This window comes from Tuber melanosporum (genome assembly GCF_000151645.1).
Source record: "Tuber melanosporum whole genome shotgun sequence assembly, scaffold_66, strain Mel28".
Classification (NCBI taxonomy): Eukaryota; Fungi; Ascomycota; class Pezizomycetes; order Pezizales; family Tuberaceae; genus Tuber; species Tuber melanosporum.
This window is the reverse complement of record NW_003299113.1, coordinates 270,220-285,850: the sequence shown is the minus strand read 5'-3', so window position 1 is coordinate 285,850 and position 15,631 is coordinate 270,220. Positions and strand designations below refer to the sequence as shown.

At 48.0% G+C, this 15,631-nt stretch overlaps 2 protein-coding genes; both read right to left on the bottom strand.

Moving 5' to 3' along the window:
• Window positions 1-3,848: 3,848 nt before the first annotated feature.
• GSTUM_00010077001 (uncharacterized protein) lies at window positions 3,849-7,498 on the bottom strand (the record flags this gene model as incomplete). XM_002841048.2 has 3 exons in its annotated part: window positions 3,849-5,466; window positions 5,572-6,750; window positions 6,976-7,498. The coding sequence occupies 3 exons, from the start codon at window positions 7,496-7,498 to the stop codon at window positions 4,511-4,513; spliced, it is 2,658 nt and encodes an 885-aa protein (XP_002841094.1). The 3' UTR covers window positions 3,849-4,510.
• A 6,259-nt stretch (window positions 7,499-13,757) lies between these two features.
• On the bottom strand, window positions 13,758-15,631 carry GSTUM_00010076001 (uncharacterized protein; the record flags this gene model as incomplete). The annotated part of the gene is made up of 2 exons (XM_002841047.1): window positions 13,758-14,982; window positions 15,042-15,631. The coding sequence occupies 2 exons, from the start codon at window positions 15,629-15,631 to the stop codon at window positions 13,758-13,760; spliced, it is 1,815 nt and encodes a 604-aa protein (XP_002841093.1).

The following is a 15,631-nucleotide window of genomic DNA, read 5'->3' as shown; positions in this document are numbered from 1 at the left end:
TTCACCGGCACCTACGGTAGCACAACTGAACGGCAGCTATGATACCTCCAGTGGGGACAAAACACTCTACTCGAGTAGAGATATTCCTCCATTTTCTTCCCATTCGCTCGGTTTCACGGGAGTTCTGGCGTCCCCGGTATATGTAGAGTCCAACCATCGGGTAGACTTCTGGATTGCGGAATGCGAATGCTGCCGGTACTTGCCCCACCGTGAGTTAATGCTACTATGATATGATACTACGACTGACCAAAGATTAAGTAGGATGTACGAGTAGGGAAATTCAGCACTTATCACCACTGCAGGGGATGATAGGTTTAGTTGGAAGCAAGCCCCCATTGCAGCTGTTTAGAATGCGATAGACGCAACATTTCAACCTATTTTCCAGTATCCGGATATAAGCTAGAGGCGAGGAAACGCTGTTAGAGTGGCCGTTGAGCCTGAAAATATTTTCTAAACTGTGATAGGTTATATAAGAGATGAAAGTAAGAGCTTGTTTAAAAGGGACCTGAGGATCAAACAACCAGCGTGCCGTACAGTACAGCCGATGCAACACCACCCTAAACTAGATATAAGAGCCGAACAACCAAGCCACCTACAAATCCTCTATGGAACAATGGATCCCGGATGCCCTCCCTTTCCATCTTCTGCTTTTTTTTTTCGCTTTTCCTATTTTCCTATTTCCTCGATGAAAAGGAATCCTATAAGCCCAGTACAGAACAAAGCGGATGTGTGAAAGTTACACTACTCGAGTAGTCTCTATACCCTTAACCTGCTTTTCCCAAATAAGAACGGGACCTGGCCTATTCTGGTGCAATATTAGGTGTCGGCCGATATTCCGGCTAAATTTGTTCCCTTATGATCCGACCCCTTGCTAAATTGATGTATGAAAAATACCACAAATCAGGTCAATACCAATCAGAAAGCCCGATACATTGATCACCATCCGTCACTCGAAACAGCATTCGCCTAGTAAAAAAAAAAAAACCACAACATCCAAACCGTAATACCAATTCCTGCTCATCACTCCGACCCGTAATAAATCTATATAATCCCCACGAAATAACTTCAGGCCGGGCCATCCAAACAGAGCTAGTTGGAAGCCCCAGCATCATCCAAAAGCGGATTACGAGCACCAAGAAGCCCGGTTCTGTCCGGTTCCGGACTAATAATAGTAGTCACGTACGCCGACCGCTGACGTTCTTCCGGGGGAACTTTCGGGAAAAGACGTCTACGACGACGGGCCGTGGCATTAGAACGCGATAGGCCCCTCGCACGGGCAACCTCACCAAACCTCCGAGCAAGACCCCCGACGGGGGCTCCGTCGGGCCGTTGGAAGGCAGGAGGAGGGAGTGGTGGTGAGGGCCGCGACGCAGGGGTATTATCCAAGGACGTGCGGGAGGGGCCGCCTTCCGCCCCCAAATTCACCCCACCCTCTTCGCCCTCCGGCGGGATCTCCAAAACTTCAACCCCAAGTCCCTCCGCGTCTCCCAAATACATTGCGACTTCGACCGAGACCTCGCGGAGCTCCTTTGTCAACACACCCATTCCCTTATACGCTTCGGAATAGGTGAGTTCGTGGCCCATGCCCATGCACTTATCCTTCAATTCCCGAATTTCGTTCATGGCGTTACCAGTCCTCTCGAGGAAGAGTAACGCGTCCTGAGAGTTAATACCATTCACTTGTTCGACATCCCCGGCGATAGCTTTGACGAGGCCCGTTGCATAGTTAAATCTTCTGGTTACTTCCCAGGAGTAGTGTGGCCTATGCAAGGACATGTCTGCAAAGGGGTTCTCCAAGCAGCGTAACAGGTTAAGGGGTATAATTCCTGGCATTTTTAGTTTGCAGAAATCCGACGCCTTTGGTCCGATAGTTAGGAGGGTGGTTATGGAGAGGAGAATGGCGACGATCAAAAGAGAGTCGTGTTTAGATAGACCCCTTTTATCCTGGTGGGCGAGATCAAGATTGGATGTAACCTGAATGTACATGTTGGATAGTTGGAGAGTTGACAGGAAAATTGACGAGTGAATCGTTCAAGCTACTTATATGTTGATAACGGAAGGCAGTCATGTTGAAACCGGCGTGGTGGTAATGATTTTCTTTTCTCTTTTTCTCTTTAGCATAGTATGAGTGGTTCTAGAAACTGAGATCTGCGAGGTAAAACTAAGATGTAGGTCAACTTATTTGGACACTGCCAGTGGAAACAGTTGAACGGGTCTAGTTTCAATGACACCGGTAATTACGGTTATATACTCATACACATATAGGCCGTGTTAAACCAGAGCATTAAGGTGTCCCATTCAAGTTCACCTAGTAACGGATGATTGCAAGATAATCGTGTCTTGAACCTAAATCCTGAAACTCAAGCACTGTAAGAACTCGAATAATTGGCACTTGCACTAACTAAGACGTTCAAATTTCCTCTCTTGGATAGGGGATGGAAAACACCGTGGAAAACCGACCACCTCGACATAAAGCATAATTTTCCTCAAAGTTCTAATCCCCTTAGCTTGAAAAGGCTAGCTCGCAAATTGAAATGCATACTGTACCATAACGACAGCGCCAGTAACTACTGTGTATCCATCGCGGGTAGAGTACATCAGCAAGACCGCCTCCTACCCCAAGTAGTTGCGATTGGAATCGCACGACTTGGCATTCTAATTAAACTTTTCTTCACCCCCAAACCCCCCCCCCTCTGTGCGGTTCCCAGATTCCGCATGGCCCCAGTACAAACGACGAAGATCCCCAGCCAGTATCATACGAGAAAGTCAACGATCTTTATACTGCACTATGGCCTGGCCAACAATTTCCTCGAAGAGGACCGACCTGTCAGGATTGTAGGATGCTCAGTCGGGTTGTCGTCTCGGGGCATTATCTTATTTCTTGCATTGCACGGGTTGATCATCGATACCGTTAGACTACTGTAGCTCAAGTTCGTGAAAACGTGCTAGGGGAGTACAAGTACGAGTACAGTACTGTGATAAAAAAAAAAAAAAGTGGCGACTCCAAAATGGGTTAAATGTACGAGTACAGCATCATACAGGTAAAAGCCAACTAACTGTCATACGGTACCTTACTCATTCTGGCCAAGAGCGTACGATAAATCCGGTAGCGTCCCCTTGTCCACTGCCGTATTGGGAACTTGAGTGATGCAGGTTTCACAAATATCAATATTTGTTACTATTCCTTGTGGCACTTATCCAGAACTGGCATTACCGTACTGTACCGTAACGGTTTTCGGATGTCGTGTTGTGTAAAACTCCATTAGGCAAACCCTGATCGGGATCCCAGAGCTTTTGCTTCCTTCCTTCCTTCCCCGTGGGAGACACTCCGATTCCAGCATGGCTATCAGGTTCTGTGAAATAACAATTTGTTGGGAATCCACCCGTGCGCTGTACTGTAAGTCCCGGGCAATGATAAATCTGTGGAATAACCTCCAGTAGAAACTTAACTTCTCCAGTCCCTTCTTTTTACATCTACAGGATTACCTTGCACTCTCCAAGGAAAAAAAAAAGAAAACACGAGTGACGCAATATGACTATCCTTCATTAACAACCACTTACCCCCAAGTGGCGAAACAGCGCTCCATGCAGTACTGTATCGTACATACTGTGGAAAGTATGATACCAGTATGCCGGTATTACTTCACGAACTTCGGACGGCAAGTACGAGTACGGTACTTGTACAGGGAAATTCGGAGTGCAGTTTCAGCCCCCACTCACAACTTATTCATAACAGTTAGTCACTCGTTGGCTTGGGCGGTTACACACGGAACGGGAAAGCGCTTTCAGTGGGGTATTATAAGGCGCAGGGCCTACCATGGAAAAGGAAGATTATCTTGGAAAGTGTCTGATGAATTCAAGTGTTTTGACCGCTAAAACTGCCAGGGTTGGTTACGAGTATAATACTGAAAAGAGGGAGAGAAAGAACGAGTAAAAAAAAAAAAAAGCGAAAAAGCCAGCCGATCCCGAGAAGCCCTGAACGAAAGAAAGAGTGGAAGAAAATAAAAGAGAGAAGGAAGGGAGGAAAGAAGGAAGGGAGAAAGGGAGAAAGGGAGGAGTAAAAACAAGGCTTTTCTGGAACCGCTAGAGCAAGCCCCTAATAGAAACCTTGAGGGGAGAGAAAAGGGGGGCGATTGTGGCGGCTGTGGTGGTAGCAGTAATAATAAGAATAAATGGTACCATGTGCTGGCTGTCGCAATATCTCCATCTGGTGATGAAATACGATAGCAAAAAAGTGCAAGTGCGTAGTGGTGGGTGGTGGTGGTGTAAAGTGTGGTATGGGATTCCATGTAGAGAACGGGTTCCTCCGCGGAAATGCTCGTGGGAAGCTTCCTTCGCCTGCTCCCTTACTTAACCAAAGCACCCTTTCCTTTTCCCCGTTTTCTTTCCATTCACCCTTCCCCACCAAGACAACGGAACCGGCAACAACGAACGGAAAACAAAAAAACTACTACTACAAGTAAAAGAAAAATGAACCGTTACAGAACTTCCGTGCCTTTTTCCTTCCCCCTCAATCGTCTCCATCCCGCCTGCTCCTCCATCCAGCAGTCGTCGCCAGAAAATCCAGCTCTCCCCTTGTAACGCCGGCGGCTTCAGCACCCTGCATCCGGCCCCCCGGCATCCCGTTTGGAATCATGAAGAAGTCGAATGCAGAGCTGGTGGTAGACGTAGGCGTGGATGCATTGGTCGCGAGGGGATCAGTAGGACCCGAATCCACAAACGGGAAACCCTGGTAGGCCTTCATACTTGGAGAAGCGGAGCTGCTGTTTAGCCTTCTTCGCGAAGATGTGCTCGACCCATCCGTCATTTCTCCGTCGTCGTCGACTTCACTATCATAGCCCGTTATAGGAGATAGGTGGCCATCACGCTCATTGTGTGTTACATCCGGCCCGCGCCACTGCGGAGGGAGAGTTGGCTCTGGATGCGGTAGCTGAAGCGGCGGCGGCGGTGGTACCGACAACGACGAAGGTGGGTTCAAACCTACGCCCATTCCCAAACCGAAGTTCTCGCCCGCTCCTACGGTCGAGGTGTACCCCGGCGTGGCGTTACCCAACCCGCGTTTGCGGAACTGTTCCTGCTGCAGATACCCGACTGAAGCGTCCAACACGCCCACGGCGTACTCCATGAATTCTGCTCCGCGGGAGGAAACGCGGAGGGTCCAGCGGTATTCGCTTAGCCTCGCTTTGTAGAATTCTGCCTCTTGGGTGTTTGGACTTGTTGCCCAGAGAAGGGAGCCGAACGTGCCGATAAGGGCGAAATTCACTTTCGAAGCAAAATACCAGAATGATTGTAGGTGTTCGGGTTTCAAACGGTTTACAAAGTCCATTGCCGATATCAATCGGGTTTTGGCGGCGGATCGGCAAATGTGGTGGATGTAGGATTCGGTGTTCGTCGGGGGGCTTAATGAGCGCAATATTTGTCTGTGCAGGGTTATTTCTGTTGCAAAGTACGCGAGGTGCAGGTAACCTAATCAGTGCACGTTAGGACCTTTTTGCTCTGTTATGTTTTTTTTTTTATCGGCACTCCCGAGGAATGAACAAACAAACCAACAAACGTGATTGGGGGTCTAACCGTTGGAAGATAGCTTTCTAATCTTGGTAGCATCCATTCTCAGGCATTCCGGCAACTTTGAGAACCATTCTTTCAGCCTAATCTGTATAGGTTTCGCCTTTTCGAGCACGCGATTAGTTCCTCCTCTACCCGCAAGGCTCTGCTGAGCTTCGAGTGTGAAAAATGTCTCCAAGACGTCTGCCATGATGCCGCTTAGGTTGATCATCTGCTCGAACAGCATCCTTCCCTTCTCCACCTCCGAGCTTCCCTCTCCATCATCCTCGTCCGCCGCGTTCTCCGGGAAATCTTCGGCGGTTACCGCAGGCACTGCCCAATTCGACCGAGTTATGTGCGAAGGCCGACCATGCGTCAACGCCCCCCACTTATCCTGCATAAATAAGCCCCACGCCAACCGTTTCCTAAGTCCCCGTTCCCAAGGCGGTATCTTCCAGCCCTCGCAGTTCAAGTGAAGTCCCAGCTCCTGCCCCACAGCAACAAGCTGACATGTCAGCGCCCACGACCCTCCCTTCAAATCTGAGTGCCGCTGCAATAACAAGAGACCAGCCTGCACAGCGGCTAGTTTCGGCCTGTGCATCACGTCTGCGATGGTTTTGCTCGCCAATTTCTCCAGCGCTGCCACATCCGGTTTCTTCTGTGGGGACAGGTCCCTATCGTATGACCACCAGTGTAACGCGAGGATGTATACAGCCGCCAGCAGTGGCGGTGAGAACTCGCGGTGCGTTCGCGAGTACTTTTCCAGAAACACCTTTTTGTGCAGAATTGGGAAGGACGGGTGCACGATCCTGAAGTAGAGGTTTATCAGCGATTGGCCGTGCGGGGCCACGATTCGCTCTATCGCATCCAAGTCGTCGAAGATCTCGCCGTGATTCTGTGTTGGGTGGTCGGGAAACATTAGGAAAGTGATTTCATCAGATGCTCTTCTGAAAGACCCGCCCGCGGAGGATAACATGTACTCGTCCTTTCGGTCAAAGGGACACAGGTCTATCAGACACGACTCGTACTCGCTCGTTGGTCCTATCAGCTGGGAGTGGCGGTGGCCTTGTAGTCCCAGTGTTGTCTTAAGGAGGGAAGGGCCCCGTAGGCTTGCATAATCATCAACTGGCATGTTTCCCCGGATAGCGGTTTCTTGGGGAGATTCTGGTTCCGTAGACCTACTTAAAGGGGGTTCCGGAAAGTTAGCTTCACAGATAATCAATCGCCAAGGTAAAATAAAAAAAAGAATTCGGGCATAATATATCACCACTCTCCCCAAGAGGGAGAGAGATAAGGGTGGGAAGAGCCGGAACGATAGTTTAGGGTATTGCACTAGTTGGAGCATAATATGAGGTATACGGCGGATGGGAATAGAAGATTAAGAGATTTTTGCGAAATGTTGCGGAATAGAAGAGCTAAGGAATAAAGAACAAAAAGATGAATAAACTAAAACTTGATAATACCGTTTCTTTATAACAACCTGATCCTCCGAGCCCACATTGGACGAAGCAAGTCTCCTTTTCCGAGGCTGTGGACTCTGCACAAATGTACACTCCTGGGTGTGGAACTGGCAAAGCACGCAAATCTCCGCACCCTCATTCATGACGCACCGGCTCTTCCGTCTCCTACAAGCATCACAGGGTCTATCGCGCCGTCCCTTAGTCCCATTCGTCGTCGTCGTCGTCGCCGCCGCCATTGCGCCATCCCCATTCGCTGTTGTAGAAGTATTCACCGATAATGCGGCCGGCTTCGCCTTTGTACCATTATTCCCTGCGGTAGAATTGTTGGAGGACGCAACAGCATTGCGGTCAATATTACCACTGACATTGTTGCCAGAATTGTTGTTGCCGCTGCTACAATTGGTAGTGGAGGTAGAGGTGGTTGCAGGTTGTGCCGTCGTAACATCGCCGCCACTAGCACTCGCGCTGGTAGTTATCCCGTTACTGGCTCCCATAGTCGCGGGAGTAGTCGGAGGGTTCTCGCTCGATTTCATCGTGAAACTTGATTTAGAGATAAGAAACCCGTAAGCTTGCGAACCCTCACTATTTTTTTTATCCAGTCACGGAATTCTCAGAAATTCATTCCAAAATAGAGGGAAAAAAAGAAAAAAAGAAGAAGAAAAAAAAACACAAAAAAAGAGCTATCGTGAACTTCCAAAGGTGTGTTTGTAGGAAAGGGAAAAGGGAGGAAAGAATAGCTACCGAGGATACGGGTGTGCAAGAGGAAGAGGAAGAAAAAGAGAAAACCTCCGCCAACCAAAACCAACTTGAGCCCCAGTACCGGTAGGGGTAAATGCTCGACTCCTCGCCTTGCCTTATCGCTCCTTCCCCCCCCCCAATACCAGGCCATAACCATACCGGTACCATACCCATTTTCCATTCACTTGGGCAACTTTCCCTACCCACGTACCCCCCCAGAACAACGGGTGGAAGAGATTAGATTACCGGTAGATTACGGGAAGGATACACACCCCGGTTCAGTTTTCTTTTCTTTCTTTTTCTTTTCTTCTTCTCTCTTTACCTTTTCTTTTCCCTTTCCCTCCCTCCCTCGTTGCTTCCAAGACAACGGAATCTGAAACGGGGCCTCTCCTGCGAGCAATGAGATAAGCCTTGTGGGGTTTAGACCTTGGAAATATTGGTAATAGGATGTAGATACGGTAAATGCTTTCTCTGCCCTCTCGAATTGGTGGTATACGGGGAATAATTGGTAAGGATTATCGTGTCGTCTGAAGATTACGGAGAGGAGTGCGTCGGGGTACCGGGAGGGAAGGGAAAGGGAGTTTTTATGAAGGAGAGAAGATGAAGAAAGCAATAGAGTTATGGACAGGTTCACGTCAGTGATAAGTGTATAATTAATTACTCTTGTTACTTTTTTTCTTCTTCCTCTCCTCATGTTTTCTTATGCATCCAAGCTCACTCACTCACTCGCTCACTCACTTACACAATAACTCAGTCGCCCCGTGGGGAAAAAAGAAAGGCTGTGTATCATACAAGTATGTAGGATATAGCATGATACCTCCCAGGGAAGGAGGAGGAAGGTGAGAATGTGGTTGTACGCCGGCTGTCTTGATGCGAGCCACCATAGGTTTCCCATCAACTGGGGTTACATCCGGATGATTATTTTTTTTTACCATGCGAGCTATATGTAAGGATGTTTGGTTGGGAAGTGAAGGGAGAAGATGAAATTTATCGAAAAGTCTTACGGTATTTAGGATCAAAGGAGGAAGAAGGGGGAGGGGGGGGGAGGTATTACCAGCAGTGTGCAATCGATTACAGTAGGGTACTGTACTGGTGGTACAATGTGAGGGAAACTGGGGGTGGCGGGATGAAGCAGCCCCATTTACTGTCTGGCGATGTTGGTCTAACCGGTAAGCTAATTGGTACCGTGGGAATCTACAACTGGGGGCAGGCAACCGGTAACCTTTATAGCTTGGATGGGCAACAATGAGGGTACGGGTATCAATAACTGGACTGCCATTATCTTGTCTCTTAAGTGAGAAGAAGCATGATGGCCTAAAGATATTCGTGATAATGGCACGACGATGTGCCTCACCGTTTCTCCGTAAAGGGGAAGACGTCTTGCTGGACCGACTGCCTTTCCCGTGCCATACTTGGGGGGCACATGTACAGTACGAGCACTGTACCCAGGGTACTTGCGCAAGTAGGAGGATATTTACCAGAAGCACATGGTAAATTTATGAAAAAAAAAAGCCGAATCCAATTCTCGAGATGGAAAGGAAACATGACAATAACAAGTTTTAAGGCTTTCACCTCACACCAGCTCCTCCAGCGGCTCCTCCCAACCCTCTCTCATGCTGCTCCTCGCGCGCTCCTCCATCGCCATCATCACCGTCAACCAGTATTGTTTTTTTTTTTTCTTGGCCAAAACCCCACACAGGACGATCAAAAAACGTGGGGTGGATGAATACTTTATACGTAACCCCATCCATCCAATCTATCTCAGTTTACTTCACCTAAACCTAAAAAAAGCAGCGTGTGTGAGAAAAAAACGACAAAGGGAAGCCCCCCCCCAAAAAAAAAACCCGGACACGAATCAATTATCTGGCGTGAAGATAGCGGAAGAGGGAGAGAGGATGGGATTGGGAAGAGGAAGGGGCGTTATTTCTTCGGGTACCACGAGAGATAAGGAATATCTCCGAATGCGGTTTAGGTCCTTGGTACTTTTTTTTCTTCTTTTCCATTGTTTTCTTTTTCTTTACATTTCCCTTTTTCCTGTTATGGAAGCCGCATTTGCATGGCATGGCACACTGTACCGACAAGGATGGTAAGACAGAGGAGTGTTTTTGGAGAATGATGGTGGGGGACTCCCGGAGCAATACTTTTGGCTGCATGATAATTAACCCAGGGATTAGCCAACTTTGGATTCACGAAGACTGCTGAATAATAGCACCTATTCCAAGTGCAGGGCTATTGAATCACAGATTAGAAACGAATCTAATAAATATCTCTTGATTGGGCTATTGGAGTTTGAAAAAAAAAAAAAAAAAAACCAGTTAACGGGATAATTCGAAACTTAATTTTTTTTTACGGTTAATAATACACCAGTTTGTATGCCAAGAACAATTTAACCGACTATTCATTTGGGGACTTGGGCGGATAACCCAAATTTAATCTATTGTACAATTTGGCAGGCCAAGATAAATGTCGTTACCTGACTCCCGATCTAGGGAGTCCCCCCCCACTACGGTTTGTTCATGATAACTGCAGTGGAGCTAAATCACTTTGCCTGACGGGCACCGTTATGTACTGTACGAGCACAGTTATGCAGGGTCTTTTGGCCTTTGATGGTGATTATTCTTTTTTGAAGAGGGGGTAGCATGTAACTCAGCTACTGTAATTACATAATGTTTGGTATGATACAAAGTATCGATGGGCTGAACTGTTTTTTTTTTTTTTTTTGTGGGGCTTAAATGGCGCCCGCTTTCCGGGCGGCCTGGGTGGTGGTTGTGGGAATGAATGGTGACACTGGAGTCGTCGTCCCTCCTCCCCAGGATTTCGGTCGCTAAGAGCTGTGAGGTTGGTTTGTAAATTTCACGAATCGGTAGGCGCATATATATATCGGTAAGAATCTCAGCTCGCCCCAAGCACCGCCCATTAAACCCCCCCCCTCCTCCAAAAGAATTGGGACGGAAAAAAAAAAAAACAAGAGAGAGAGATCTTGTTTCCAACAAACCGATACGGTAAGCGTTCGCATTTTTTTTTTTTTTTCCTTCTACATTACTGTTTCGCTGAAACTTTTGTAAAAAAAAAAATCGCTCGCCCGCGTTATACATCTACAAGCGGTGGGCGGAGGGGCCCTATAATAATAACGAGTTGAAGTGGAATAATAAGCAGTTGCGCATAACGATTTACATTACCTATCTCTCCTCCTCCCGTGGACAGGCAAGGGGTACAGCCGAATACGAGGATTTCCAAGATATATGGTTCACATACGGACTCCTGCTTCTCCTCTCCCCCCCTCCCCCGGTTTTCCGATATCATACAAACTTTACCTGCTAATGAGTTTATCTGAGCTGGGGAAGGGGGGGTTCAAGTTAAGTTATGCGCTGCGGATGGCGGTTTTCTTTTTTTTCTTTTTTTTCTTTACCCAACTCGCGACGAATGAGTTGCACTGCTATCATATCCAGAGCTATGATGAATACAGGTTGAGAGTCTGAGGGTTGGTCGTAATATCTTTTGTGTGAAAGGGTATTGTAATGGGGGGGCATTATCAATCCATTTCCCCCGTGATAAGGGAGAAGAAGAAGAAAAGAAAAAAGCGAGACCCGGGGTGTGGACCCTGATTGTTTTTGCTTGTCTTTCGGGCGGGAGGTACCGAATCAGAGGGTATCACTCTTGATGACACTTTCGTAAAGGAAACTTTTTTCTTTTCTTTTCTTTTCTTTTGGTGTCAATGGTATATAATAATCACTTTCATGTACGTTTTTTTGTTCCAACTGAACCGCTCTGTTCGGTATGGTTCTACATCGTACAACTTCTGGAGGTGCTCATGAGGAGTTTGGAATTTCATGAGAGTAAGGGAATCAAAAAAAAAAACCTCTTTTTCAACCTTGAGGGAAATGCGAGACAAAAGCTAGGAAGAAAAAAAAAACTGCATCATGCTTCCCTAAAAAAAAATCTCTCTCTTTCTACCCCCCCTCCTCCCCTCTCTCTCTACCCCAGCTTCTCCATGGAGATGATCCCCATGGAGATCTATCCACTCAAATTCAACGTAAAAGTACTCGTACTTGTACAACTGGCTGACAACTCAACCCTAAAAAAAAAACCCACACATATCCTTCTTCTCCCTTCCTTCCTTCCCGCAGGTACTGTACCACCAGAATCCTGGGAAGCGTACCTTGCTGTACTACTGTATCTCCCCTCCCTCCCTCCCACACACTTCCTCACGGATGAAAATTCATGATGGAGAGGGAACCATATGATATCGTGCTCACAGCTTAAAGCCGGATAAATTTATTGAATATTATGATAGTATCACACTGAATAACCAAACCCTAACAAACAAACAAACAAAGCACAGCGCGGTAACTTAACCCTACATCGAGTAAAAAGTAAGGCCTTTTCAATTGGCAAATCTATGATACAAACCCCGCAGATCTCATCGGCCGGATCCCATCCATCCATAACATGCGACTGAAAACGATGATATACTGGGGGCTCCTTCTCCTCTCCTTATGATATTTTTCAAATTATTATTTTTTATATGCACCAACCTATCCTCTTCATTAAACCCGACTGGAGGAGGAGGAGGAGGGGGGGGGGGGTTGTCGGGGTTATTATGGATATGGGTCGAACACGTAAAGGTAGTTATTGGCTCACGGTGCCCAAGTGGGGAAGGGAGCGAGGGGAAGGCTGTTGAAGGTGGAGTATTCAAGGGAGCCGTGTTTTATTGGAATTGAATCCTGTTACTGTGAGCCATGGGCGTCCCTGGTGGGTCGGTGGACAGGAAAGGTAAATTGCTCGGGTATGATGACCAAGGGGGGGGGCTATTGGAAAATAAGCTGAATCTGTTTTACTTGGGATTTTTACATCTCTGGTTATATCCGACCGTCTCACGAGTGATTTGCTGTGAATACCGGTCTCTGAATAGGATGGTGCGGTTTTGACGATACCAATTTGACAGTTTTTCTTTCTTTATCAAGGCCTCAAATACCAAAATCTTATCAAGTGTGCATATCTGTATTGATCGGATAAGTGGGGGTGGGGGGGGGAGGGGAAATCCCACCTTTTTCTTCTTCTCGGAGCGTAATAGCGGTGCTTTTCTTCCTCTCAATATCTCAAGAACAAAATTGCCTGAAGCAATACCTGTAAATTTGCGCATGATATCGCTCCCCCCACCCCCCTCCGCTTCCTGGGGGAGGAAGGGCACTACTATTATAGAGCAATTCTTTGGCGAATTTCCGCAATCTTAAGGAGTGTGATTGAAGCTTGGTCGATGAGGGGAAAAAGCTTTTTTTTCTTCTCTTTTTCTTTTCAAGACTGCCGACTGAATAAAGGTCACGAAAACTGTATAATAATCTACAAATGCATTGTTTCGGAATGTAGGTACTAGTACAGCACATGGCGAGTTAAAGCTATAATCGTGCGGAAGAGTGGTGACGTAGAAAGTTAAGGTGCTAAATTTGGGAACCTGCCTGGGGGGGGGAGGGAAGAGGGTTGGATAGTGTTGGTGGGGTCGATATCTGGGAGCGACTCTGAGACCTGGCGTATGTAGCGCTCCTCCTTGGGTTGGTATTCTTTATCTCTCCCTTTCGCTCCGTGAGAGCGGGCATTATTTGTAGTCATGTTTGCTCGCGGTGCTCGATACTTATGGTATCATAGTTATCTAGAATATACACAAAGGTTGATAGCTATTTCCTTCTGATGACGTCCGTCCGTATATTTTTTCTATCTGAACATCTCCATGGGTTGTCGATAAGCCGTGGAGGCCTTAAGCGTTTAGGGGAATCAACAATAATTTTCAAATTTCGGTCCGGCCAAATATATATTTTTTTTAAATTATCATAAGGAATAATGTGAGGGTGTAGAGTACAGTACAGTACGGTACGATAAGGAATTCGTTATCGCCAGCCCGTTACCTCCCCAGTCCTCCACGAAAGTTCACACAAAGCGCACATATAGATACAGTGAGAGGCAACCCCATCTCCATTATCATACCACTCTACAATGTGAAATGTGTACACAAGCACAACTTTACCCCCTCGGCTTCTCAACCCTCCTACCCTTCCCCTGCGGCATCGCCGCCCCCCAAACCAACTTTCCGACGAACCCATCCCATTTCTTATACACTTCCTCCGGAACCGTCTCGCCGGTCTTGACATCCGTGACCACCTGCGAGAGCACCGCTTCCGCATCGTCCCTGATAGCCAAACACTCCGCTGCCCCGGCAGCGTTCAACACCCTTGTAACCCCTTTCTTTATGCATCGGCCTTTACTGGCACTGGCACCCATTCCCATGCGCGTTAGTCTGCCGATGTAATGCTTATTCGAAGCCAAGGCCAGTCTGTTGGTCTCCGGGCAATCGATATACACGTCGATAGTGTACGATTCGGTCGTGCACTTTACGCCCTCGAACAGCACGTATGGAGTTTTCGAGCCAGCGGTGGGGCCCTCACGACCGAAGAGAACAATCTTCGGTGGGCAGTCTTGGTGCACTGGTGGCGCGATGGAGTACCCCAGGGCCAGACTGGTCTTGGCCATGTCTCCGATGGTGGTGTATATGTGCTTGCGCGGGTCTCCAAGACTCATCTCGTCCGCGCGAGCACCGGTGAAGGGCTGTAGGGGGAATATGGAGGAGAAGGTGGCGTCCTGGTGGTCGTGGATGTACTGTTCAAAGATGCGGTCCACGTTCGCGTGGTACGACCAGAAGATAGGGTCGAAAGCCGTGTACGAGTTGTCCGCCATATCCGGGCCGATCCACCCGTGGAAGTTATCGTGCGGCTGCTCGAAGAGGCCGTCGAAGTCTTCACGGTTGGGGTATTGGTCGTCGCCGGGTGGGGGGTCGAAGGATTGGATGTTTGCCCATGGGTAGCCGTACAATCCTTGCGGTTGGGAGAATATGGGCCAAGTAAGGGCGTTTAGGATCTGGTCTTGGTATAGCTTGACCTGTGAGATCTTCTCGCGACGCTCTTTCTCTGTCCCTCCGCCGGTCAGGAGCGGGTCGCGTTTGACGTATCTCTTTGATGCTATGTCTTTGAACTCGCCGCGGTAGCTGGGGGATATGGCGGCTTTGGACATGCCTCCGTTTGCACATGCATATTTTAGAGGATTCGGGCGCATTAGACCTGTGAGAGGATGCTTGTACACCTCATCGAGGAAGGCTTGAGGGATGCCTGCGCTTGGGTTGCCGTACTCATCTGCGCCTTTTGCGAAGAAGTTCCAGTATGGGATGGGACATTTTATCAAGCTTTCCATGTATCTGTCAATGTGTTAATATAGCTCTTTCGCTCAATTGATGTTAGATGGGAGAAGGCAAACAAGAGGTGTGCCCTATGCCAGGGCAAGAAAGCTTCTTGGTAATGCAGACACCATTCTGTGTGGATACTTCCCAATTTCTGCCACGGGGAACTAAGGTCTGGATCGCCGGCACGAAGGACATCATCAAGTTGCATCCGATAGTGATCCAGCTCAGTCTGAGTGAGTTCAAGTATATCCTTCCTAACCTTCGGGATCTCCCATTCCGATTGGTCGATATCTTCAATTTCTTCCTCCCTGAGCTCAATCTCGTCATTAGTGGTCTTACGCATACCCTGGTTGATCCACAAACGGATCAACTCGCAGGCCTCACTAGGGAAGTACTCCTTCTCTCCAAGTTCTCCCGGAAGAGGCATTGACCTGCCGCGGAGGTGATAGTAGGTGGTCACGGCCCATTGCTTGACGGATTCATAGCTCTTGAGATCCATCATGTACCCCTTCATAGCCCCGATCCAGCGCGCAGTGGCCCTATCCCGTTCCGCACCCTCAGGGATCCAGAAAGGTTTGGTGAACAGCGCAGCAATATGGTCGTCCCAAGTCGGCTTCTTGGTGTCGGGGCCCTCGACACTCGCATCCAACTTCTGAAGAGCCAT